We start from the raw sequence: 26,551 nt of genomic DNA on the forward strand, positions 1-26,551 counted from the left end.
CGCCATACAATGTAGTCTATCCAACACTATGCAGTCTCTATTTTGTAAAAACCTAGCAGCACCTATAGAGGCAGGAAACTTCATATGCAACAGTGAATACCCATTGCCTGTTTATTAGCTACTGTCTTCATCCTAACGGAATCAGCAAGCTTCACCCAAGCCTCCTAACACAAAGAAGAGTGAAGAAATAATTGGTGTGAGTTCTTTATCTTAGCAATACCCCACTGTATAAGCGTAAGGTGTCTTCCTTGGACACGGTCCTGTTGCCTTATGCGTAACACAGTCGGTGCAGACCCACTGTGCCACGGAAAAGATTTGATTTAGGGTTACTCCTAAGGGTGTTGTCTAAGTGGCCCCCCTGTAACCTATGTACAAGGATCTGGACTTCGCTGCAGAAGAACCATCAGGTCACTTTGTTTTGCAGTAGTCTCTGACAACTGAGTCGAGAGCAAGGTCAGAGGACAAGCCAAGGTCAGGGCAAGTATAGTTTGTTCAATCCGTTTAACAAGTCAGGGCAGGCAGCACAGGGTAGATTCGGAAGTCAGGCAGGGGTGATGACAGGCAGCACAGAATCAATCCAGTCAACAGGCAGAGATTGGGCACGGAAGGTCAGGACAATACAATAGCTCACCTTCACAGGACTAGATAAGCTAGGAACCTACTGCTCATGCACATTCCATGCAAAGGCTAAAATCTGTTGCAAATTCATCGCAAAATCCACAGAAAAATCGACATGTCTTGCTTTACGCCTAAAGCCTGTCACCGCAAAATGCAGTGGTGTAAAGCAGGCAAAACGTTTCTAGCTGTTTGCATAAGTGACAGATCTAGTATCCATCCAGCCTTATCCCATAAAGTTCTGGTGAAGGTGAGAGGGATCATATAGAGCAGTTTTACACACGCAGTTCTTGATGTCATTTTCTAAATGAATACAAAAATAGGACAAATATAAGTCCCCGCTTCCTACTTTTTACTCCCTTCTAATCTATTTTTGGCTTGGCTATAAAAAAAAAAAAAATGCATTAAAATTCAGACTGTATTAAAGCCTTTAGGACATGGTGTAATGCTCAGGCATGGTCAGGAGGTCTGATATCACTTCCCCAGTTACCTAACATTTCAAGGATAATTTCAATTAAAATGGAAACTCAATTTTGTATGGAATATCACATCCCCAGACTGCAGTAAACAGGAATTGGATGTTGCAGTGGTTTGGCATTACACACAGCTTCTAAATGTTATGTGCAATCCCGGATGAAACTGTTCCTATGGAATTACCAGGAACTGTGAGAAATCTCCCAGTGTGTAATAAACCTGCGCAAGGTTAATCAATGCGTGCTCCGAGCAGTCACTGTGGGGCCTGCATTAGGGCACAGACCAGTGCTTGGGTCAGATGCAGGTGACCCCGAGACCCGTTTTGCGTTCTTCAATGCTTGAACTTCCATGATTAAGAAGTGTAGCCTGAGTGGGGAGAGGACCATGCGTTTATCTGTATCTACGCACACAAGGCATGCCATAGGGTTTTAACATTAGAATAGAGACATTTTAATATTACGCACAGAAACTGCATCAGTGTGTACATGGCCAGCAAAACCCCTCGCTGGTACAAGTAGACGCCCCAGTTTTCAGTGTGCCACCATGCACCATTCTTGTAGGTTGTCTACCTGGCACTTTTTGGGCCAATGCAAAGGTCAAAATCAAAAGGTGGTTATAAGTGGATTTCGTTTAATCCAAATCTACTGCATTTTTGCACAACATTCTGCTGCCGACGTTCCTCTGTGCAAATCCTTAGGAAGGGTGCTCAAAAATCTAATAGGGCCCCATAGCAAAACTTTGTATGGGCCCCCCAACTGAGATTTCTGACAATTGTACAATTTTGTAGAGGACATTTTAAATGAAAAAAATATCAATTTAAAAAAGTTGCACTCTGCATCACTCGGAAAAAGTGCAATAGGTGATTTATTCGTATGTCTCTCATTCCGAGCACCAGCTTTTCCATTGTATTTACGCCAGACATCTGACATATACACTTTAATAAATTTCTCCCATACAGCTCTAAATATCCGGCTTGCCCTGCTACATTGTAGTATAAAACTGGCTGCCTGCAGCCACCACTAGGGGGAGCTCAGTGCATAGGAATGTATACAGTTGCCAATGAATGCAGCTGCAGGTGAGCTCCCCCCAAAGCAGGAAAATGAGTTCATCCTGCTGCCCCCTAAGTCCCATAGCACTGGGGTGGTCTGCTTCCCTGGTGGGTGCACCACTGTGCGCATAGTTTTATTATCATCCTGAAAATTTAGGTGTGGGATCCACATTCAAATTCCACACATTTCCTGTCCTTTTGATGTGGATATTGATATGGATTTGGATGGGGTTTTTAGACTTTCCTCTTAGTTTAATTTCCACGCCAACAATGAACATGTTAGGTGGAATCCACGCAGGCGAATAAATGCTCCGTATGCACTACAGAGTGGTTTTCCCGCTGAAAACAGTTGAAGGTGAATTGAGATCAGATTCCACACAGGTTTTGGCATGGAAAACACGCCGAATGCCCAGTGCAGAACCTGCTGTGTGAACATGACCTTAGGGTATACTGACTCACAGCAGATTTACTGCAGACATTTCTGTAACTGAAAATCAATTCCTCTGAATGGGGTTGTTAATGTATCATGTGCATGAATTATTTGAGTAGTGCATTTCGCAAAACAATAGTAATATACGGTATAGTACGTGGTCTGTACGGACCCTCATGATCACCTATACGATGGCTGACTCCCAAATGGACTCTCCTGCACCTACAGAACAGACTTGCTATATACAAGAACTTCACTCATGTCACCTACAGTGGGGTGAGGTGGAGCAATGGCCTCAGCAGTGACAGGGGGTCACATGCCATATCTGCACACGTCACCGCTGAGGCCACTGATAGGCTGGCGGCGGAGACGTGTGTGTAGATGGCACATTGCACTTCTGGTCAAGTAGAGAAGAAGGAAGCCATAAACTAGCGCAGGGATGGCCAACCTGTGGCTCTCCAGCTGTTGCAAAACTAAAACTCCCAGCATGCCCAGTCTGCCTACAGCTATCAGCCTACAGCAGGGCATGGTGGAGAGCCACCGGTTGGCCATCTCTGAGTTACTAGCGAATACCTTGCTGTCTAAAGGTTCTTCACCCTCTAAGGGTACTTTAACACTAGTGTTAAAGTTTTCCGGTATTGAGTTCCGTCCCAGGGGCTCAATACCGGAAAAAAACACTTTCGTTTTGTCCTAATTTGTCCTAATGCATTCTGAATGGAGAGTAATCCCGTACAGTATGCATCAGGATGTCTTCAGTTCAGTCCCTCTTACGGTATTTGACCGGAGAAAATTCCGGCATGCCGCTGTATTTTCTTCGGCCAAAATTCCGGAACACTTGCTGAAATGCCAGATCCGGCATTATTTTTCATTGAAATGTATTAATGCCGGATCCGGTACCAAGCGTTCCGGATAAACGGATTCGGTTTTCCGGTCTGCGCATGCGCAGACCTTTAAAAATGTGAAAGAAATAATTACCGGATCCGTTTTTCCGGATGACACCGGAAAGACGGATCGGGTATTTCAATGCATTTGTCAGAAGGATCCGCATCCGGAAACAAATGCTATCAGTTTGCACACGGCTTTCCGGATCCGGCAGGCAGTTCCGGCAACAGAACCGGATTCCTCTAACGCTAGTGTGAAAGTTCCCTAAGGGTAAATGCACCCGTTTAGGATTTACGCACTGAAATCTGCAGACGTTCACAGGGAAATCCGTGCATCAATTGGTGCGGATTAAACATGTGGATTTTACTCTCCCCATTGAAGTGAATGGAGAAAATCCGGTCAGGGAAAAAAACATAAATTGTCGTATGGAAAAAAAATCGACATCGCGTACACGAGAATTTCAAATTCTCATAGAATAAAAATGTTCACGACCTACAGTGCGGATTTTCGGCACACAATCCGGATGGTAGATGTCTGGTCTCTCTCAAGGTGACTCTGATGGGTGAGTAACTCCTCTGGTCTCAGAGAACCCCTTTAAATATCTCACTATCGGCCCCACAATAGACGCCCTGCATAAAATTCACTCTAGTTCCAAATGGTTCTGGGCATGAACACTGGCATCAAACTGGTTAAACGTTTATTTTAATTTTTTTTTTTTTTTTTAAAAGGCTTGCATAAAATTCATCAGAAATGGCAGATTTGAATGGGTTACATGACTATGGACCACTGATCCTGCTTTGCAAGCATGGCATAAATACTGGCACCAAGATGGGCAGAGAGACCCCCTTGGTAGTGGTTTGGAGTTTTGGAAGGGTTAAAGGCAGAGCCGCCCTGTCTAGCCTGCAGGCGCCCCTCCTCCTCCTCCTCCCGCTCCTCCTCCTGCTCTCCTTAGCCCGGTGTAGTGCTAGTATCACCGCAGTGCTATCTCTGTGCTGCCGTTCAGTGAGAGCCCGGAACGTCACCTCCTCCCAGTGCGAGCCCCACTTCTCCCAGCCATGAGGGAGCTGCTGAAAGGGTAAGTGAGCGGCGGGGCTGGAGGGGGGCAGCAGCGCCCGGCGGGAGGGTGGAACTTAGCGCAGGCTGGACGGGGGTTAGCCCCGGGTGCCGAGGTTCATCACCTCGAACGGGAACATCGCTACCCTGCTGCTTCCCTCCTCTCCTCCACAGATGAGCCAGGCGGCTACCAATCACGTACAATGCCGGATCCAGTCAGCCGGGACGCTGTATACCTGGAAGCCCACATCATGGCTTGTACCAGATGACAAACTCCTGGGTGCTACTCCTTCCCATAGGATTACGGTGGGTGCCTGTAGCATCAGTGGGTGACAGGAGGCTGCCTGACCTCAACTTTCTGCCTGCTTTCTTGGGAGGAGGCACAGTGGCATATTTCCTGCCATATATTGGTGTTTGGGCAGAGACCAGGCATGGAGGCAGAAGGGCTAGCTCAGCAGAATAGCCACAAGTTTTACTTAGGAAGTTCGCAGCGGCGACTGCGTTACCCTTCGTGTTTCCAGGAGCCGTGGTATCCCATGTATTTTCCTGCAGCGTTACATTACCTTGTGCATGCTTTTCCATCCGCTAGCCCTTGGGCAGAGAGCATCCCCAGTCATAAATATCCTTTTGAGGAATCCTGCCCGAGGACGCCTACCTGTATCGTGTGGACTGGAATAACCCCGCACAGTAGGGACGGATTTGTCAGAAAGGAAATATTGGGGGTTTTGTATATATTATTTTTTTTTTTTTGTTGATGCAAAAGCAAAAATGTAACTAAATAAGTGACACAATTCTCTCAGTCGAGGCGTCATCGACTTGTCACCCTATCCGAGATCTGCGTCCTATCCCAAAATGTTCATGTATAGTCCTAACAAAGTAGTTCTAGACCAGTGATGGCTCACCTGCGGCACTCCAGCTGTGGTGAAACTACAACTCCCAGCATGCTTTCTGTGGAGTTCTGAGAACAGGCAAGCAAGTGTACATCTTGGGAGTTGTAGCTTACTATACAGATGTAGCAGAGCTGAATTCGGTCGGAGCTTGGATGAGTGTGTCCTTTGTACAGCGCAGCAGACCGTGTTGGCGCTATATATTGCAGAATGAGCAGTTCTCTGTAGAACCACAAACGTATTAATGGATTAATTTTGGAGTTTAGATTGTGAGCCCCATTGAGAACAGGGATTAGCGTGACGTATGCAGCGCTGTGGAATATGATGGCGATAATACATCTGACACCCTCAGCTCTGCTTCATTGTAGATACCTGGAGGACATCTAGGAATGTGGATTGGTCTCTGCACAGACAGGGGAGCAGTCCACCAGTCTGAGCGCTGGCTCTTAAAGCGACAGTAACATGTAATCATTACCTGTGTCTTCCTGAGAAAGTAAACAGGGTTCCAGGTCTGCTTCATGACCTTTGTACTGCGCTGAGGCTCCTTTTACACAGTGTGTCCCAATCTCCCTGTTTACCTAAGTCCCTTTTATTGGTTTTCCTCATTCACATGGCCATCATGCATTAAAAGTAAAGTTCTGCTCAGATGAGACTGATCCCTGGATTTAGGCGGATGATTGTGTGGATTCCAGATCTGTATATGCATTCTCCTCTCCGTACCCGCCTTATTCCACTTGTCAATGCAGTGATTGTCCTGAAATATGGTCATTTATTCTCCTTTTTTTTTTTTCCCCCTCTCTCTGAGCAATTTTGACTATATCCCTTTTACAGCCATGCAGATAGAGGAGCGCTGAATACAGATGGGTGCCGGGTTGTATGATTATTCAGGCGGCAGAGGTTTGACAAAGTAGGTCAAGTCTTTGGATTTTCTCTCCGGTGTGGGAAATATGTTTGGCTTACGGTGGAGCCCTGCATAGCGGGTGCTGAAATAGTAAAGATGCCTAGGTATAGCTATGGGTGCTGTCCTCAGATGGTGTGCTGTCTATACCTGGATTTTCTCTCCGGTGTGGGAAATATGTTTGGCTTACGGTAGAGCCCTGCATAGCGGGTGCTGAAATAGTAGAGATGCCTAGGTATAGCTATGGGTGCTGTCCTCAGATAGTGTGCGGTCTATACTTGGATTTTTCCAGTCCCGGGTACCATTCTTCCCAGTACTATGTGCTGTGGTTGGTTATACGTCACACTAGTGCTGTGATGGCTAACCTCCGGCACTCCAGCTGTGTAGTAAAACTACAACTCCCAAGATGCACACTTGCTTGGTTCTTCTCAAAACTCCGCAGAATGGACCATGCTGGGAGTCGTAAGTTTCGCCACAATCGGAGTGCAGGAGGTTAGCCATCACTGCACTAGTACATGCAGGAATGGTGTACACTGTCTATATGAGCTTAAAATCTATATATCGAAATTAAGGGGTCTACATTTACTTGCTTTTAGAAATAACTCTGTATAATTTTTTCCACTTTTATTTTTTTAATGACTAGTAGGACATTTCCAAGTTTTCTAGAAATTGACCATTAGGACATTTCCATTTTTACCTCGTTCCCCTACTCTTTAGGTGCTATTTATTAAGTTGCAGGTAGACGGGTTAGATTAGTCACCGACCAATTGCTATGAAATCCCATGGTAATTGTATTTTCCACTTACTCCCTGTGGAGGTTACTGGAACAGTAGATTCTTGCCCTGTGTCATGTCCTCATGGAGTCCTGTCCTTAGACCATCCCTTTATATGTCATTGTATTGCTGAAGGTTAAGTGCAGAGATTTCCTCCGATCCCTGCTGATCTGTCCTCAGTAGTGGATAATCCTGATTAACTTCATTATTTAGGTGTGAAACGGCCGATAATCCTTATTTTGTTGTGGCTATGCCAATTAATGACCTGTAGGCTGGATTATTCAATCTACACATTTTCTTCTATGTTTTGGAAGTAAGGAGCATCGTTATGGGATTACCTTGTTTTGTGTATGCCACCTCCACGTTGGCACCTTACTTCTACTAGGGGTGCTTTCTCCCATTCCTTAAAAAAACATTTACTGCAGTTTTTTTTTTAACCCAAGCCAGAATTGGATCCAGCAAGGAGAAGTTTTTTTAAATGCACTTCTTGCTTGGGCTCAAAAAACTGTGAGGGTTAGGTTCACACTGTTTTGAAGCAGCTTTTTCCATAGGTTTTTCAGCCACAGCCAGAAGTGGATCCAGCAGGATCCTTCCTTTTTTATATTTTCAATTCCTTTTGAATCCACTTCTGGCTTGGGCTGAAAAACCTTTAAGAAAATCTTCCTCAAAACCTCCTCCATAAAACTCCACGTGAACCTACCCTGACTGTGTGAAATCACTCTTGGGAAGAAGGGCAGGGGGCTGTGCAAATAAGTGGTCTCCAAAGTCCCATTTCCTTGGGGTATATACAGTATAAGGAATGTATAGCTCTTCTGATAAATATATCAGGTTGGAGACTTGGTTTTCTCTGAAGAACAAGTGGCTCTCATGAGGTCTTTGTATCTGACCACTGCAGGGAATACAGAAAATCTACCTGTACTTGGTTTTTGGTAATGTTAAGTATAAACCCTTCCTTTTTATATTTCCGATTCTTTCAAATCTACTTCTAGCAGAAAAAATCCTGCAGGCAGATCCACCTCAAAACCTCATCGAAAAAACGGTGTGGCCGTACCGGAGTGAATCCTCCTGAGACGGGGATATTCAACCTGCGGCCCTCCAGCTGTTGCAAAACTACAATTCCCAGCATGCCCTAATAGCTGTAGGCTGTCCAGGCATGCTGGGAGTTGTAGTTTTGCAGTTTTGCAACTGCTGGAGGGCGGCAGGTTGAGCATCCCTGTCCTGAGAGATTTGAGGGTACGGTACATTCACACCCACCACATGTGATGTATCAGGTAACCTCCAGTCCTCACCGCTCTCATGGGTCAACGAAGTTGTGGTCCACCCATTGGAAAGCTGATGGTCCCCGGTCGTTTCCATCCCTCTTCTAGGTTAGAATATATCCAACAACCCTACAAAGCTGACCATAAAAACATCTCAGGTTTTCAGTGGAATTCGGCCCTAATTTCTCTCTTTGTATTTTCTCGCTACATTCTTTTCTCTACCATGACAACGTTCTTGATACCGATACCTTTTTAAATCTTTCATCTGAGACCAGTGCCTATGGCAAGTTAAACCTCCCAAGTTTAAAGGACTCTAAAATGTTCCCTTGATTTGGAAGGGCTGGATTCGCACACGCTGTCAAAATAGACTTTTTGATCTCATTGTTTGTGGATCCCATCTCCACCAATTTCACGCTCCTATCTCAACCTGCTGCAGCTTTTTTTTCCCCCTTTCTCCTTTTTCTCCTCTGTCTCTGTAACGTGCCAGTTAGTAGTGCGTTCTATCTGCAGGAGCATGTTGACTTGCTTATCTGGCTTCAAAAAAAATAAAAGATTGCCGATATTTTTATCCATTTAGGCACATCACTTTAATAAATGACTGTTAGAAAGGAAATAATCCCTCGCAGTGTGATCTTCAGATCAAACCCTTTCTTGCCTGCCTCGTCAGAATCGCTACCACTACCCTCTTCTTATCAAGTCCCAATTAAGGATTGTCAGTATTACAAGGTGTCGTGCCCCCGCCAGGTGCTGAGCTGGCATTTCATCCTCCAGGTTTAAGGCGTCCGGCTCTTGCCTCAGTCTTAGTGCAGCCTACCTTCCATTCCCAAAGCTAACAATTAAATGGCCTTTGAAAATGGCAGAGCAGCTTAGGAAGGGAACTCTCGCTGGAGTCTAACCTTTTCTTAAGCTGCGAGATTGTGTTTGGAATTAATGATAACTTTCGGAGTGTGCAGGGGGAAGCCGCGGCGGCGGCAGTACTTTTCAGACCAGAAGTGAAATAGCTGCAGCCTCCTTGTGCTGTGCATATAAAGTACCCGAGCAAATCTGCCCTCTGTGTTATCAGCCACTAGACTCTTGAAAAGCCCTCTTTCATTGCGGTGCCAGACAGCAGGCGCATCCCTCTTGGAGGCCGCGTAATTGTTTTCCATGTGCCATAAGTTTGTCAGTCTCAGTTCAGTCCACGCAGAATAATTTTCGACGCTTTAAATTCTTCACTTGTCAATTAGCACAGCAGGAGCTTTGCCAGGGGACATACTCTGGAACTTGCTACGTTAGACATTCGATTTCCATCTGGCTATTAAGGGAGTTTTTTTAATTTTTTTTAATTGATGAAAGGTTATTGTCATGGCTCGCACCATCATTAGATGTTATTTCCCACTGGATGGAGAGGTTACATGAATGGCACTCCTTGAAACCTATCCCCAGGGCGTCTGTAAGCAAGGACGCAGCCATATTGTATGTAAGCACTTGCGGCCACCTCTCGCTCTGGTCTAATTTACTCATTGATCGCTGGGAGGATTTTTATTTCACTTTTTAGGAAGGAAAAAAAGGATGCATAACTCGACAGTATAACCGAGGCTAGCCTAAGATCTTCTATAGGTTATACGTGGAATATTCGGGTTAGGCTTCACGCACGCGACTGTATGTATTTTGTGGTCCGCAAATTGCATCTGAATTGTTTTGCAGACCTGTTGACTTCAATGGAATCGTGGTCCACATTTTGTGGCAAAGTAAAGGACATGTTCTATCCTTTTGCAGAACGGACATACAGATGCAGAAAGCATGCGGATCATCACTCTGTGATGCCACAGTGCGGAGGCGATGCCCTCTGTGATGCCACAGTGCGGAGAGGATGCCCTCTGTGATGACACAGTGCGGAGGCGATGCCCTCTGTGCTCTGTTTCAAGGTACCACTACGAACCAAACCTGTGTTTAACCCAAAGTTATTACACGGTGCAACTTCGCAGTAATAACTTCGGCTCACCAGAGCCAATACATTCTAATACTGTACGGAGCGGGAACGCCGTACAGTATTACAACAAAGTTTTTTGAGAATTTACTTCGGATGTACTATCCAAAGTCGATTCGCTCATCCCTAGTCACAATGCACTCTGATGTCACAATGCTGAGACGATATACTATGTGGTGTCACAATGCTGAGACGGTGCACGCTGTGGTGTCACGATGCACTCTGTGATGTCACAATGCTGAGACGATATACTCTGGTGTCACGATGCACTCTGTGATGTCACAATGCTGAGACGATATACTCTGGTGTCACGATGCACTCTGTGATGTCACAATGCTGAGACGATATACTCTGGTGTCACGATGCACTCTGTGATCTCACAATGCTGAGATGGTGCACGCTGTGGTGTCACGATGCACTCTGTGATGTCACAATCATGCTGAGACGATACACTCTGTGGTGTCACGATGCACTTTGTGATGTCACAATCATGCTGAGACGGTGCACGCTGTGGTGTCACGATGCACTCTGTGATGTCACAATGCTGAGACGGTGCACGCTGTGGTGTCACGATGCACTCTGTGATGTCACAATCATGCTGAGACGATGCACTCTGTGATGTCACAATCATGCTGAGACGGTGCACGCTGTGGTGTCACGATGCACTCTGTGATGTCACAATGCTGAGACGATACACTCTGTGGTGTCACGATGCACTCTGATGCCACAGTGCGGAGACAATGCACTCTGATGTCACAATGCTGAGACGATTAACTCTGTGGTGTCACGATGCATTCTGTGATGTCACAATGCTGAGACGATGCACTCTGTGACGTCACAGTACTGGAACAAGCAATGCACCCAGTGATGTCACAGTACAGGGATGATGCACGCCATGATTCCACAGCATAGGAAAAAGGGTCACCATGTGCCTGTGACCTCACAGCATGGGGAAAAAATAAAATAAGGGTAACTGTGCAAAGGGTGAGATCAAGGCATAACCGCATCACGATTGCCAACAAAATCTGTATGTGAAACATACGGGTTTTGATGCAGAAAAATTTGCACAAGAATCTGCACTGAAATTCTGTTTGTAAACCCGCACTAGTTTGTAGGTAGCCTAATGACGTCACATGTATGTATAATACATACACATGGTGTCATAGTATACGGCTCTCCAGCTGTTGTAAAACTACAACTCCCACCATGCCCTGCCGTAGGCTGAAAGCTGTAGACTGTCCGGGCATGATAGGAGTTGTAGTTTTGCAACAGCTGGAGGGCCTCAGGTTGGCCATGCCTGGTATAAGGTAATTAAAATGAAAATAAAAATATGATGATGCACAGTAGCCAGGTTAACTCTTTGCGTACCCGGCTTCAGCTGTCGTTAAACAAAACAAATTTTGAATAGTACTGGTCCTTTAATAGTTTTAGGAGAGGGTTAAAGGGTTCTTCCGGTTGTTAAGATATCCTCTATCCACAGGGTAGGGGATAAGTATTAGATTTAGATTGGTGGGGTTCCCAGCAGTAGGAGAACAGGTACCCCCCCCCCCCCCCCATTAGTGCCGATTGTCTATTTCCATAATTCCCATAGGGGTAAATGGAGTGACTGTTCGCACTGTGTTCATTTCAGGGGGCTCAGAGGAGTATGGGGTACTCAGTCTTGTGATGAGTGGGGTTCTCAGTGTTAGGACCCCCACAAATCTAATATTTATTCCACTATTCTGTGGATAAGGGATAACTTTTAACAACCGGAATACCCCTTTAAATGTATTTGATATCATTGTAAAATAAAGTTAAATCTTGGAGGAACTCTAACTATAATACTGTAACTATATTACCATGGTATTTTTTTGTTAATTGTTACCCTATTTGCAAGCTACCAGTTAGTACAGTAGATGTGCATTTCATGATCAGAAAGGAAGATATTTGCCATAATTATACGAACAGAGCCCGGCGCATGCGCAGAGAGAGGAAAGCGGCTGGCTGAGTGCGGGAGACGGGATTGCGCAGTGACAAGGAGCGTATGTGCAAGACTTGCACGATCCCAGCCTCACAGCAGGATGTCAATCACAGTGAAGGGAGGATGGGTAAGGGGTGGGCTTAGCTTGACTTGAAGCACGGAGGCCACTGCCCCCTTGACTTCAAGCTGACTCTGAGGATAGCGAAAACACAGATTAAAAAAGCGTTTTTATAAAGTTTACAACAACCAGTGGAGGAATGAAAAACCTGATTAGGAACACACTGGGGGCTACTGTAAGGTAATGATGTCGGTTTAAAATGTGTTTTTGGAGGTGACATGTTCCCTTTAACTCAGCCTTAGGCCTCCTGCACACAAACCAGTTGCCGTATTCACTTCAATGGGTCCGCAAATCTGGAGATGCGGAATGGAACCCTACGGAAGCGCTACGGAGTGCTTCCGTGGGGTTTCGTCCCGTACTTCCGTTCCGCAAAAAGATAGGACATGTCATAGAACAGAAAAAAAGAATCCTGTACAGAAAGCAAAAACAAACAAATAACTCATCCTATGTATCAGTTGTGCACATTTGGCATCCGTTTGAGCTATTTCAGGAAAATAAGTCTTGTATTTAGGACTTTTTTTCCCATCTTAAACAACAGATCTCTGCCTGAAATGTCTCAAACGGATACCAAATGTGCATGATGATGCACAGGGTGTGTTGTCTTTGTTTCGGATCTTCTGATGGATCAGAAGAATGGAAAAATAACAGTGATGTGAACTCGCCCTTATCAGATCACTCCCTTTACATAGTAAGGCTACATGCACACGAACGTTGTTTGTTTCCGTGTCCATTCCGTTTTTTGTTTTTTTTTGTTTTTTGCGGATAGGATGCGGACCGCATCAGTATGTCCGTTCCGTAGCCCCACAAAAAAAATAGAACATGTCCTATTCTTGTCCGTTTTAGACATTGTTACAATGGATCCGCAAAAAAAAACGGATGGCATACGGATGTCATCTTTTTTTAAATTTTTTTTTTTGTGGACTGCAAAACACATACGATCGTGTGCATGTAGTCTAAGATTGCAGGGACGATCTGATAGTAAGATTGCATTGGGAAGGTATTATTCCCTGCTGTCGCCCTGTGGATCTATCGGCAGAAAACATGAACAGATCTGCGAGGGAGCGGAGCACGAGCGTCTCTTGAACATCATTCAAGAAATGGATCCTTTATTACAAAATAAAGTTTTTCAATCCCTTACAAAGTTTTCCGTCCTGCTGCTATGACTACTATACATTATGCCTATTGTTGTACTTCTCCGCACATTGAGTCATTTTTCAGAGGTAATAACCGCTCTAAAACCTTACCAAAACACGGCCTCGTTCTTCGTGATAAATGTATATACTTAGGGCCGGAAAACAAGCTATCAATGTAATTGGCTCATACAGAGAGGCCAAATAAAGGATTACGTTGTAATAAAACTTCAGCGCGGCTGTGGAAAGTCCATGTATTATCAAGTGGTGTCATCAGAATCATACAGATGGTCTATCTCTGCTGTGGCAGCCATTACTCAGGAGATGAATGCATGAGGTTCTCTTCAGAGAAACGTCCCAGTATAGCTTTTTGGGTTCTCTCCACATGTTGTTCTATTGATCCATGCTATGGGGACCATACTGTATGTTCATAAGGCTCAATATTCTGGCATTTCATATCAAGACTTTTTCTCCCCTACTAAAGACACCATATAATGGACGTGGAATGGGCCTGGTTCTGTAATATAGAGCCATATGGACTACATGTTCCGCCATACAGGCTCTGTGTGCACTGGTTTACACTTAGAAACCTGCTAGTATGTGGCAGTAAATGCTAGCCATCTATATACACACGTTCTCCTTTATTTCGGGGAGGTGTACACCAAGGCTGGGCATCAAGAAGCTAAGACGGTAACAACCTTACGTGGAATGCACTTGGAGGGCTATAATTAACTTCTGACGCATACAGTGATGTCTAGCATAGTCTGGTGTATGAAAAAAAAACTGCATGTATGTCCCAAGATGCTCCACTATGATGGTGGTGGTGGTGGTGTGTTTACCAGAGGTTCACTTTCTTAGGGTTAGGGTCCATGGACATGGAATGTTGCATGCATGGACCCTCTATAGCCGGGATGCCCAACCTGCGGCTATCCAGCTGTAGCAAAACTACAACTCCCAGCATGCCTGAACAGCCTTGCGGTATATGTGTGTTTATTTATTTATTTTTGGCGGGTCTACGTGCGGAAAAACCACAGCGTAGTACAGTACCAGCAAAGTATATGACATTTTTTATTTATTTTTCCCGTGCGGAAGTTGACCTGCGCGCGGATTTCATGTTAAATAGCATGCTAATTATGTTTGCGCTTTTAGCTGTGTGTTTGACCCGTTTCAATGGAAGGGTGAGATCTGCAGCAAAACCGCATCAAAAACCGCAATTGGACATTGCAGATTTTGCCTCAGAAATGCACATACATCAGCATGGAAACTTGTGCGGTCTTATGTGCACGGGTGCAGGTGGCCTTATGGTGACACCATCATTTTCCCCTGGCATGCATGCTTTTTGCGGATTCTGTTATGGTATGGATTCGGAGGTGTAGACAGGTACAGTATGGGTCTTAGCTAGCGGTCAGCAGTGTGATGCAATTGAAATGGCTCTAATGTGCCCAATACAGTATGTGACTATTACAGTATAGAGTTTTTGTACTTATTACTGGACGGTTCGGGGCCACTGGGTGTAACAGTTTCTTTTTCTTTTCTTGCAGTCATGATACTCAAACAACATGCTGGGATCATCCCAAAATGACAGAGCTCTACCAGTCTTTAGGTAAGGAAAAATCTAACGCAAATCTGTATAGCTGGCATTTGGTGTATCCTTGTTACCCTTTCTGCTATTGGTTGTCTAATTTGTGCTGCGGAAATAAATATATTACTGCAATGGAAACTGTCAGCAAGATTTCTCTTGACTGAGTGGTCCATCCTATGTCTGTATTGGGGGTGCATAGTGGTGTACTTCTCTGAATGAACGGTTGGTCTAATAGTCTATCAGGCTCCTGATATTGATGACTCCTCCTCAGGATAGGTAATTAATATCCGACCGATGAGGATCCAACACCCCGCCGATCAGCTGTTCCCTGCAGCCTCTAGCACTGGAACCAGCACGCTGAATGGAGCAGGAAGCACAGCTCCGTTCAAAGTGTAGTGGCCATACCAGGTTACTGCAGTTCATCTCTCCATCACTTCAATGGGACCTGCAGTAACCCAGCGCGACCACTACACTTTGAACGGAGCTGAGCTTCCTGCTCCATTCAAACTGCTAGTTCCAGTGCTAGAGGCTGCAGGGAACAGCTGATCGGTGGGGATGCGGGGTGTTGGACTGATCAGATGTTAATGACCTATCCTGAGAATACGTCATCAGTTTCATGAGCCTGGAAACCCCTTTAACTTAAAGGAGTTTCCCACCATACAACATATCCCTAGAATGAAAGGTCTGTGTTATAGTAAGGGTTTATTTAGATGACCGTGATTCCATTCATTTCAATGGGGCCGCAGAAGATGCGGCAGCACACCACAATTGCGGACAAGAATAGGCATTTCTATATAGGGCTGGCCGTGTGCGTTTCCGTGTTTTGTGGACCCATAACTTGCATACCGCAAAACACTTATGGTTGTCTGAATGGATCCTAATGATGCTAAGCTACAGCTTCCTCAAGCGCAGGTCAAGGTGCTGCTCTACAGAATAAAAATTTGACGGACGGCTTTACCTTATGTAGTGCCGCAAACTCTTCAGTCTAGGGATTTCGGAGGTAGTGAATCTATATTACAAAGATGCCGCCAATAGTTGTTACTGGTAGAATCAGGAAATGAAGCTCTAACGCCATTACGTTCAGAAATCTTGTGTACAGACATCTAAGCTATTATGTCTAGCCTTCTATATTGTTGTGATATTGCGGCATCTTCTTCATGAGCTGGATGGTTTATCAATGGGCTCCCTTTGTTTTCAGGCTTGTCGATTCATGGTATTTGCAGGCACAACCCTGCTGCTTTAACAAAGGACTATATCATTTAGTGTTTGGTGCAGAAGAAGAAGAGGTCTTACACGGCTATCTGCCCATATATGAGCAAGGCCGTAAGGATCCACTATACTAAGCCCACAGGAGTTTTACTAATGAGAATCTTTTGTTCTCCTTCATGTGTCCTTGGGCAACAAATGTAAATGAATGTGTATAATTGCATGGCTTACCTGGGATGGTATTTTACACGCCCTGCACAGCGGAAGTCATGCTTGCCATTGATAAGGAATGGGACCTGAAACAACTGCGTGCTAGTACAGAAAAGTAATCCGTACTCGCCAAAAAAAGAAAATTCTCACACAACTGAATAGGAGAATTCAAGAATCTGTAAGGGCTCATGCACGAACGTATTTGTTCCGCCTCTGATCCGCATTTTTTGCAGGTCGGATGCAGACCCATTCACTTCAATCCATATGTCTGTTCCTCAGCCCCACAAAAAAAATTAAACATGTCCTGTTCTTATCCGTTTTACGGGCAAGGATAGGACAGTCCCATAGAGGGCAAGACTTTCAGTTCCACAAAATGCAGAACACACATGGCCGTGATCCGTGTTTTGCAGATCCAAAAAACGGTAGTAGTGGTGTGCATGAGCCCTAAGGTTGTATTCAGAGTGCACTGTATGTTTAACGGGAAAGCACCATGCATATACGTTAAATTTATCCAATTTTTTTTTTTGCTAGATGGAATAGTTTAGCCTGCAAAAAAAAATTTACTTCTGATGTACACTGCAGTGTGAATACTCCCTGAGTAAAGCAAAAACAATTACACAACATTTCTGATTAAGAGGGCATTCACACGTCAGTGTTTTGCGGTCTGCACAACACAGGTACCAGCCATGTGCACGCCATTGACTTCACATGTGGCAGCGAAGTTGAGGACATGTCCTATCTGTTGTGGCATGCCGTATGGATGCAGAAGCACATGGAAGCCCATCTGTGAGCTTCCACATCTGCTATAATAGAGTCGTGGACTTGGGGCTTCCTGCGAGTGAGACGTATCTTCTACCTTTCTCCAGTCTGATTCAATAAGCAGCGCACGCCCGGTAATTATGTTTTGTGGTGGAGTATGACCTAGCTCGTTCTGTGGGAATCACTCCCAAAGTTCCGCCTTTGTTTTAGTAACATGACATACACGTCAGAACAGTTTATTAACTTCCATTGTAGTCAATGAGAATAAGGAGGATGCAGAGCTATTGTTGCAGTGTATCCCCTCCACTGTTCTTTCCCCATCTACAGTGGCACGCTGGCCTCCTGACTTTGCAGGGAAATGCATTGTGGCTCCATTTAAGTAATCGGGGCCTGGTGGAAGGGAACAGTTAAATGGGGAAGCATTGCTACACCAGCGGTGCATGCCCCTCATTCTCAGGATCGGAGGGGGTCCCAGAGGTTGGTCTCCCAGTGATCATAAAGTGATGGCATATCCCAGTGGTTGCAAAACTATGGCACCCTGGAAAACGTCTATGGTGTACCAATATGCCTTAGGCTACTTTAACACTCGCGTTTGGTGCCGATCCGTCATGGTTCTGCACAGACGGATCCGTTCAGATAATACAACCGTCTGCATCCGTTCAGAACGGATCCGTTTGTATTATCTTTAACATAGCCAAGACGGATCCGTCTTGAACACCATTGAAAGTCAATGGAGGACGGATCCATCCCCTATTGACTTACATTGTGTGTCAGAACAAATCCGTTTGGCTCAGTTTCGTCAGACGGACACCAAAACGCTGCAGGCAGCATTTTGGTGTCCGCCTCCAAAGCGGAATGGAGGCAAACTGATGCATTCTGAGCGGATCCTTTTCCATTCAGAATGCATTGCACTGATTCGTTTTGAACCGGTTGTGAGAGCCCTGAACGGATCTCGCAAACGGAAAGCCAAAACGCCAGTGTGAAAGTAGCCTTAGGCTGAGTTCACACGGGTGAGATTTCTGCGCGGGTGCAATGCGGGAGGTGAACACATTGCACCCGCACTGAATCTGGACCCATTCATTTCTATGGGGCTGTGCACATGAGCTGTGATTTTCACGCATCACTTATGCGTTGTGTGAAAATCGCAGCATGCTCTATATTGTTTTTCACGCAACGCAGGCCCCATAGAAGTGAATGGGGCTGAGTGAAAATCGCAAGCATCCGCAATAGAGTGCGGATGCGGTGCGATTTTCACGCATGGTTGCTAAGATGACAGTCTATTCACTGTATTATTTTCCCTTATAACAACATGGTTATAAGGGAAAATAATAGCATTCTTTAATACAGAATGCATAGTAGAAGGTCAATTGAGGGTTAAAAATAATAAATTAACTCACCTTCTCCTCTTGATCGCGTAGCTGCTGGTCTCTTCTTACTTCTTTAATCATGAGCTGCCGGCTAAAGGACCTGTGGTGATGTCATATCACATGATCCATCATCCTTTAACTAAGGCTACTTTCACACTAGCGTTTCTATTTTCCAGTATTGAGATCCGTCATAGGGTCTCAATACCGCAAAAAAAAAAAAACGCTTCTGTTTTGTCCTCATTCATTGTCAACGGGGACAAAACGTAACTGAACAGAACGTAATGCTCCAAAATGCATTCCGTTCGGTTGCGTTCTGATACCGGAGAGCAAACCTGCTGTTTTCTTTCCTTCATGGGATGCGGAGCAAGATGGATCCTTCATGGCCCACAATGCAAGTCAGTGGGGACGGATCCATTTAACGCTGACACCATTTGACACGATAGAAAACTGATCCGTCCCCTATTGACTTTCAATGTTGTTCATGACTGATGCAGACGGTTGTATTATCGGTAACGGAAGCGTTTTTGCTGAACCTGGATCCAGCAAAAACGCTAGTGTGAAAGTAGCCTAAGGGCTGTTTCACACGAGCGAGTCCATTGCGGGAATCGCGCTCCGTGTGCGAGCGTGATCCTCCGCTCTGGACTTGCAGGAGCGCATGGCATTATCATGATTTATAATGCTGTGTGTCTCTGCTAGACCTTATTTCTACAGAATCATACTGACAGCTTTGTCACTATGATTGCAGAGACACACAGCATTATAAATCATGATAATTCCGTGCGCTCCTGCAAGTCCAGAGCGGAGGATCACACACACGGAGCGTGATTCCCGCAATGGACTCGCTCCTGTGAAACCGCCCTAAGACTGCCGTATGAAACGCCAGTCCTAGTAAATCTGCCCCACTATAATTTAAACAAATGCTTCCAGATTTACATTGGGGATTCCTTGCATTTCTTCACATCCACATAATATCTGCAATGTGTCAACCTTTTTTGGTTCAGCGATTCACTTTTGAGTGAAAATTAACATCTAGTCCCAGGGACTTCAATTCGAATTTAATGTTTTGTATCTCATTTATGTCTAAAAGGCAGCATTTTTCCTTTCTTCGATATCTTACCCAGGCTGTGGGGTCTTGCGGAAACAGCAGGTGCATATTTAATATTCCATTACAGAGCGCAATCCATTTGTCCATCAGCGGCTGTAATATTGTATTCCTTCCCTCCGATTGCGCTGCGTCCTTTTAGTAAACGAGGCATTATTATGTCGTGTTTTGCCATCTGCACATTGAACAGGTAGCTGTGCTGAATGCTTAATCTGTCAAAGAATTAAAATGCTTCATTCTGCACAACATAAAGGGGACGGGCGCAGTGGCAATGCAAATTGCTTATCTGTGTGTTGTAAGCAGATCTTAGACTAGGTTTTATTAAATCAGCAATTCCTTTGTAATATTTTTTATTTTTTCATATTTTTATTTGCCTAAAAATCCTGGGATATAAATCTGCTGAGGAAAGAAAACGGGTTGATTAATGTGCAGAAAATAGCCATTACACGGTAATTGCAATAAAATCAAATATTCCTTTTGAAAATAAAACCTGCCTTAGAAGAGCAAAGAGTCTTCTGGGCAGTGCTGAGAAGGCACAGAAATGACTCCGTCACTGCCGGCTTATGCTTTGCTACACATCAAAAACCCCACATTAGGGCAGTGCGAGTACCCCTTGGCGACATTTACCACTCAGTATATGGAGTTTTGTGTCTCCATAGACCATGAATATGCACAGAACGCTTGTCCCATTATCGCACCCTCTTAGTGGGACACCCATTGAGGCTATATGCTTTAAGGGCCCCAGTTTTGGAACCTTTATTAAAGTTAAGGCTCATTCACACGACAGTATGAAGGAGTCCGCAATTTAGCGTAACGGGTGCGGACTCATTCATTTCAATGGGGCTGCAAAAGATGCGGACAGCACACAGTGTCGGGCCCGCCCGCAGACAAGAATAGCCAGTTGTCGGGCCCGCAGACAAGAATAGCCATTTCTATAATGGCTCGCCCATTCTGTTTTGCAAAGTGCCGAACACACACGGACGGCATCCGTGTTTTGCGGACGCACCCTTAGGCTGTTTGCATTTGTGTGATGATTGGTGGTCGCCAGAGATTGTACAGTCTAACAAATCAGGGATTTTCGGTCAAGTTAGGATGTTCGTCGACGTGATGAAATCTACATTTGAGGCGCTATGCACGCGGTTGTTTGAACCTTCCGTGATAGGTTTATTTTACCAGTGTATACCCCTGCAGAACCTCTATACAGATAGACATACGAGGGAATGCAATAGTTAGTGGTCTGTGTAGGAAATCTAATAGTAAACCATAATGTCAAAGAAGGAAATGCACATTTAGGGTGCATTCACGCGACCCTATTTTTGGTCTGCATTTTTGTGTATAGGATGCGGACCCGTTCATTAAATGGGTCCACAAAAGATGCAGACAGCACACTGCGTGCTGTCCGCATCCTTGTGTCCTGTCCAGAGCCCAGCAAAAAAGAGAGAACGCGTCCTATTCTTGTCCATTTTGCAGACAAGGATGCGCATTGTTACCATGGATCCACAAAAAAAAGTCTGCATCATGGATGTCACACGGACGTCATCCATATGTTTTGTGGACCGCAAAATACATGTAGTCATGTGAATGCACCCTTTAAAGATGACCTTTTATATCTCCATGTAATAACAATTGTTATTGTGACATCCCTTTTATTATCACTTCTAGAATTTAGGAACGAATTGCTAGCAGTTTGCAGTGAAGGTCCGGATAGGTGTTACCTGCACTGGCAGCACTGATTGGCTGATGTCAGCACATGTAGGGACACGTGGGAGAGTCGACACATTCCCATACGCATAAGTCAACCAATCCCACCGAAAGATGCATGTTTGGCCAACCTTACTCTTAAGTGTTTGAGAATCTTAAGACTGCTTCAAACCAGGCAGTAAGACATATCACTGTCAGTATGCTTTTAAAGTGTGACTGCCGTTTCATTTTTATACCCTAATGGTATAGTACACCCTGCTGTATAAATGCTTTTGTGCTTTAAAATTTAATCATTTTCAGTTTTACCTGATAATAAATCCCACAAATGCATGCTACTTTCCTATTCTGCAGCCTCCTCTCACAGCGTTGTCATGTGCAGCCGTCTCCTCTCTGATATAAACAAGAGACTGAGAGGAGGAGCACAGGCCTGAGTGCGTGGGGAGAGCACTGGGAGGAGGGGGAGAGCACTGGGAGGAGGAGCACAGCCCTGAGTGCGTGGGGAGAGCACTGGGAGGAGGAGCACAGCCCTGAGTGCCTGGGGAGAGCACTGGGAGGAGGAGCACAGTCCTGAGTGCCTGGGGAGAGCACTGGGAGGAGGAGCACAGCCCTGAGTGCCTGGGGAGAGCACTGGGAGGAGGAGCACAGCCCTGAGTGCGTGGGGAGAGCACTGGGAGGAGGAGCACAGCCCTGAGTGCCTGGGGAGAGCACTGGGAGGAGGAGCACAGCCCTGAGTGCGTGGGGAGAGCACTGGGAGGAGGAGCACAGCCCTGAGTGCCTGGGGAGAGCACTGGGAGGAGGAGCACAGCCCTGAGTGCCTGGGGAGAGCACTGGGAGGAGGAGCACAGCCCTGAGTGCCTGGGGAGAGCACTGGGAGGAGGAGCACAGCCCTGAGTGCCTGGGGAGAGCACTGGGAGGAGGAGCACAGCCCTGAGTGCCTGGGGAGAGCACTGGGAGGAGGAGCACAGCCCTGAGTGCCTGGGGAGAGCACTGGGAGGAGGAGCACAGCCCTGAGTGCCTGGGGAGAGCACTGGGAGGAGGAGCACAGCCCTGAGTGCCTGGGGAGAGCACTGGGAGGAGGAGCACAGCCCTGAGTGCCTGGGGAGAGCACTGGGAGGAGGAGCACAGCCCTGAGTGCCTGGGGAGAGCACTGGGAGGAGGAGCACAGCCCTGAGTGCCTGGGGAGAGCACTGGGAGGAGGAGCACAGCCCTGAGTGCCTGGGGAGAGCACTGGGAGGAGGAGCACAGCCCTGAGTGCCTGGGGAGAGCACTGGGAGGAGGAGCACAGCCCTGAGTGCCTGGGGAGAGCACTGGGAGGAGGAGCACAGCCCTGAGTGCCTGGGGAGAGCACTGGGAGGAGGAGCACAGCCCTGAGTGCCTGGGGAGAGCACTGGGAGGGGGAGCACAGCCCTGAGTGCCTGGGGAGAGCACTGGGAGGAGGAGCACAGCCCTGAGTGCCTGGGGAGAGCACTGGGAGGAGGAGCACAGCCCTGAGTGCCTTGGCTTGGGCAGAAAGTGGAGTGGGAGAGCGGCTTTAGATGGTGATATCTCCTTAATGGTAGCAGCCAGAAATATGCAACTGGTCTTGTTTGAAAGCTGACATTCCATGTCTTTCAGACAGGACCAGAATAACAGCTAAAGTCCAAGCAACAGAGGATAAATCACTGTTAGAAATCGAGTCCGGAATAATCACGGGTAAAATCTGCTTTTATTTTCACTTTAAGCTTCATTCACAGCATCCCGATTTCTATTAGTGATATCTTCCCCTATCCTAAGCATATTGCTGTCATTCTGGTATTGTCTGAAAGCTTGGAATGTCAGCCCATATCTCTAGCTGGTACCAAGCTAGAGATTTGAGCATCTAAAGCAGTCCCCTCCTTGTCAGTTGGAGGAGAATGAGGGAGCAGCTGCAGAGCTGACAAGAGGAGAGAAAGATAGTAAAAAAAATATGTAGAAATGTGACATTATCATCATTGTGGTGACCCACATAATAAAATTACGTTATTCTTACCACACAGTGAACGCAATAAAATAAATTCCACAAAATAATGTTAAAATTGCAGTTTTCTTATCTTTCCCCTAAAAATAAAATAAGTTATTTAATACACTATATAACCCAAAATGTTTCCTAAAAAACCTTCTTAATGTTTAACTATTAAGAGGCTAAAACAAATGCTTACTGATTTCATGTAATGTAGGGCTTGTCTGTCTCTGGTTAGCTGTATATGAGAGGATACACACTGCTCTGGGGTAGTGGGGGAGGTTATCTGCATTCTGATTGGTCTTGTCTGTCTCTGGTTAGCTGTATATGAGAGGATACACACTGCTCTGGGGTAGTGGGGGAGGTTATTTGCATTCTGATTGGTCCTGCTAGTTCATGTGAGGAGACAAAGGAAGTGCAGCAGAGGCCATCTTAGGAAGATGCTAAGGGCTGAATACAGACATCAGAAAGGTAAAATGAACTGAAAAATATAGCTTCGTGAATACCTTCCCTTCAGTATCACATATCTTAGGAATGTCATTTTTGGAAGTGAAATGGCAGTTACACTTTAATGTGTTGTGGCGCCATCCTTCCCTTTCTTCTGCCTGTGCAGTAAAGAGCGTTTCTTTCTGAAAAATGCCCTTTGTTTGGCCACCCGAACCAAATCAACATGTCTCCATGTAAAAAGCTGTTAACATCAAGTATTTATGTAAAGTGTACTTGCAGGATACTATGCGGACCTCCAGTATTGAGTATATAGACTGTAACATACTAGAATTGTCAGTATTTTCCAATATACGGGCCACAGTCTGTAACTAACAAGTATTGAGTGTGCAGCGCTCCCTTATCTCCTCTGGACAGTAGCTTCTCCCATCCCACCACTACTATTGATCCCCTACAGCTCAGTAGATAAAAGTGGATGCATTGCTTTCTGTCCGTAACAATTCTGTTCTGGCTTAGCTCCGTTAAAGTGTATTTACCCCCCTGTGTTAGCTGTAATTTTAGATTTACCACTTCAGGTTTTTGTGCTGCTATAGTGTGTGATAGATATATATATATATATCTCTTTCTATTTACATTTACTGCTATGTACTATACTGAATCTGGTCAAGCCAAAATGTAGTGAAGTTCCAATACCGCCATGTTGCAAATATACCTGTATAGACGCGCGTGATAAAAAAAAAAAAACTGAAGGTTTACAAACATCTCCTAGCAACCATCAGTGAAAAACGCGCTGTATCCGCACTTGCTTCCGGATGCAATGCGTAGATCACTGAAGCCCCATTAACTTCTATGGGGCCAGGGCTGAGTGAAAAACTCAGAATATAGAACATGTTGCGTTTTCCGCGCAACGCAGAACTGATGCGTGAAAAAAATTGAAATGAATGGGTCAGGATTCAGTGGGGGTGCTATTCGACTCGCTCGTGTGAAATGGGCCTTAAAGCACATGAAGGCTTTGTACAACGTGGGCACATCTGCCTCGTGTGTGTAAACCCGCAACCTCTGTAAGTTCTGCTATAGGTAAACAGTAAAACCAGATCTCCAGGTGTGTATGAATTAAGGGTCTGCCGTGGTTTGGATGCAGATGTGCACATTCCAGTCTGCATTCCTACAGGGCAGTGCGGTATGTTACTGACATTCTCGGACTGCACGAAATTCTTAGAAGGCAGAGTAATCGTTCCTTAATTCTGTGTGTCTGGCTGCGCTTTTGCCTCTGTTTTACTTCCTTAAGTAAAAAATAAAATCAGGACAAGGCAGAAATCTATCCGTCAGATTACATTAATACCTAGGTAGATCGCTAGCCCTGAGCTGTGTAGTCACATAGACTGCTGTCCCTTTACATGTTGATAACGCACGCTCTACTCATTTTATCCATTTTTTTACTTTTAATAATAATAGTAAGGTCTCATGCATACAACCGTTCCGTTTTTTGCGGTCCAGAAGCTGCCCGTGTGTCCTCCGCAATTTACGGAACAGGCTGCCCATTGTAGAAATGCCTATTCTTGTCCGCAAAATGGACAAGAATAGGACATTTTTTTTTTTGCGGGGCTACATAACGGTGTAACGGATGCGGACAGCACACGGAGTGCTGTCCGCATCTTTTGTGGCCCCATTGAAGTGAATGGGTCCGCCCTCAAACCGCAAAAACTGCGGCTCGGATGCGGACCAGAACAACGGTCGTGTGCATGAGGCGTAATGCACACGCCAGAACAGCAGGTTTGATACCTCCAAGGAACTTGTAATTAGTATTTAAGAATGTATGAACCTCTCAGCAGTTGGGGGTGCAAAACAGGGCAGGTTTTGCTTATGTCTTTGGTGCCCTGTAAGGTATGAGATTAGTTGATTTATACTTAAAGGGGTATTCCAGTTATATAAAGCTATCACCTAACCATAGGATATCTATTAGCCCCCCCGGAAATGCCCAGTTGGGTATGTGCGCAGCCTCTCCATTTATTTCTATAGGAGTTTCTGAGATAGCTGTAGCGCTTTACTTGGCTATCTCCGGGAATAATTTTTTATAATCGGAATACTCCTTTAAGGCCCCCTTACACGAGTAGATGATTGTTTGTAACATTGATGGAAAGTGATCAGTTTTCCAGTAGTGTAACTGCATTAAATGACTGACGAGCGATAATCGTTTAGTTTCTTGTTCTTTGGATCGCTAATGTAGACGCCATCATTCGTGGTCCAGAATTGCACAAGTATAAGCAGGTATCGTTGTCGGCGCAGACAATTCCATGGTGGGGGTTGTCGTTCAAGCGTCAACGACTCAAATAATGACTTGTTCGTCGCTCGATCGAATCAATCATCTACTGTTGTAAAGGGCCCTGTACTGTAGAAGTCTTGGGATGAATGTTAAAGCTAAATAGATATATTCAGCAGTGGGACGCTACCACAACACACACTTTGGGCCCCAGAGTTTAGGGGGTCCCCCTGCTGGCCACTAGTGGTTGCCTGAAAAAAAAATATAATAAAGTGGTGTGGTGACAGCTCCTCTTTATACGTGCTGATTGCTTTAAGGGAACTCTGAGTTGTTCCAGATCAGCAGAACATTTGATTTCTGGGGGTACCGACGACAAGACACTCTGTGGTCAGCTTCTTACCAGATGTCTTTATCCAAACCCCTTAGGGCAGTATACGTTAGCCTTC

General features: G+C 45.4%; 1 protein-coding gene across 1 annotated transcript in view; it reads left to right on the plus strand.

The window, feature by feature from the left end:
* DMD (dystrophin) overlaps positions 1-26,551 on the plus strand; it is a 3,443,536-nt gene that overhangs the window by 3,280,630 nt on the left and 136,355 nt on the right. The window contains 1 exon segment of the mRNA XM_040424996.1: positions 15,038-15,099. Within this exon segment, the coding sequence (XP_040280930.1) occupies positions 15,038-15,099 (62 nt within the window).

Source organism: Bufo bufo, chromosome 3 (assembly GCF_905171765.1).
Source record: "Bufo bufo chromosome 3, aBufBuf1.1, whole genome shotgun sequence".
NCBI classification, from domain to species: domain Eukaryota; kingdom Metazoa; phylum Chordata; class Amphibia; order Anura; family Bufonidae; genus Bufo; species Bufo bufo.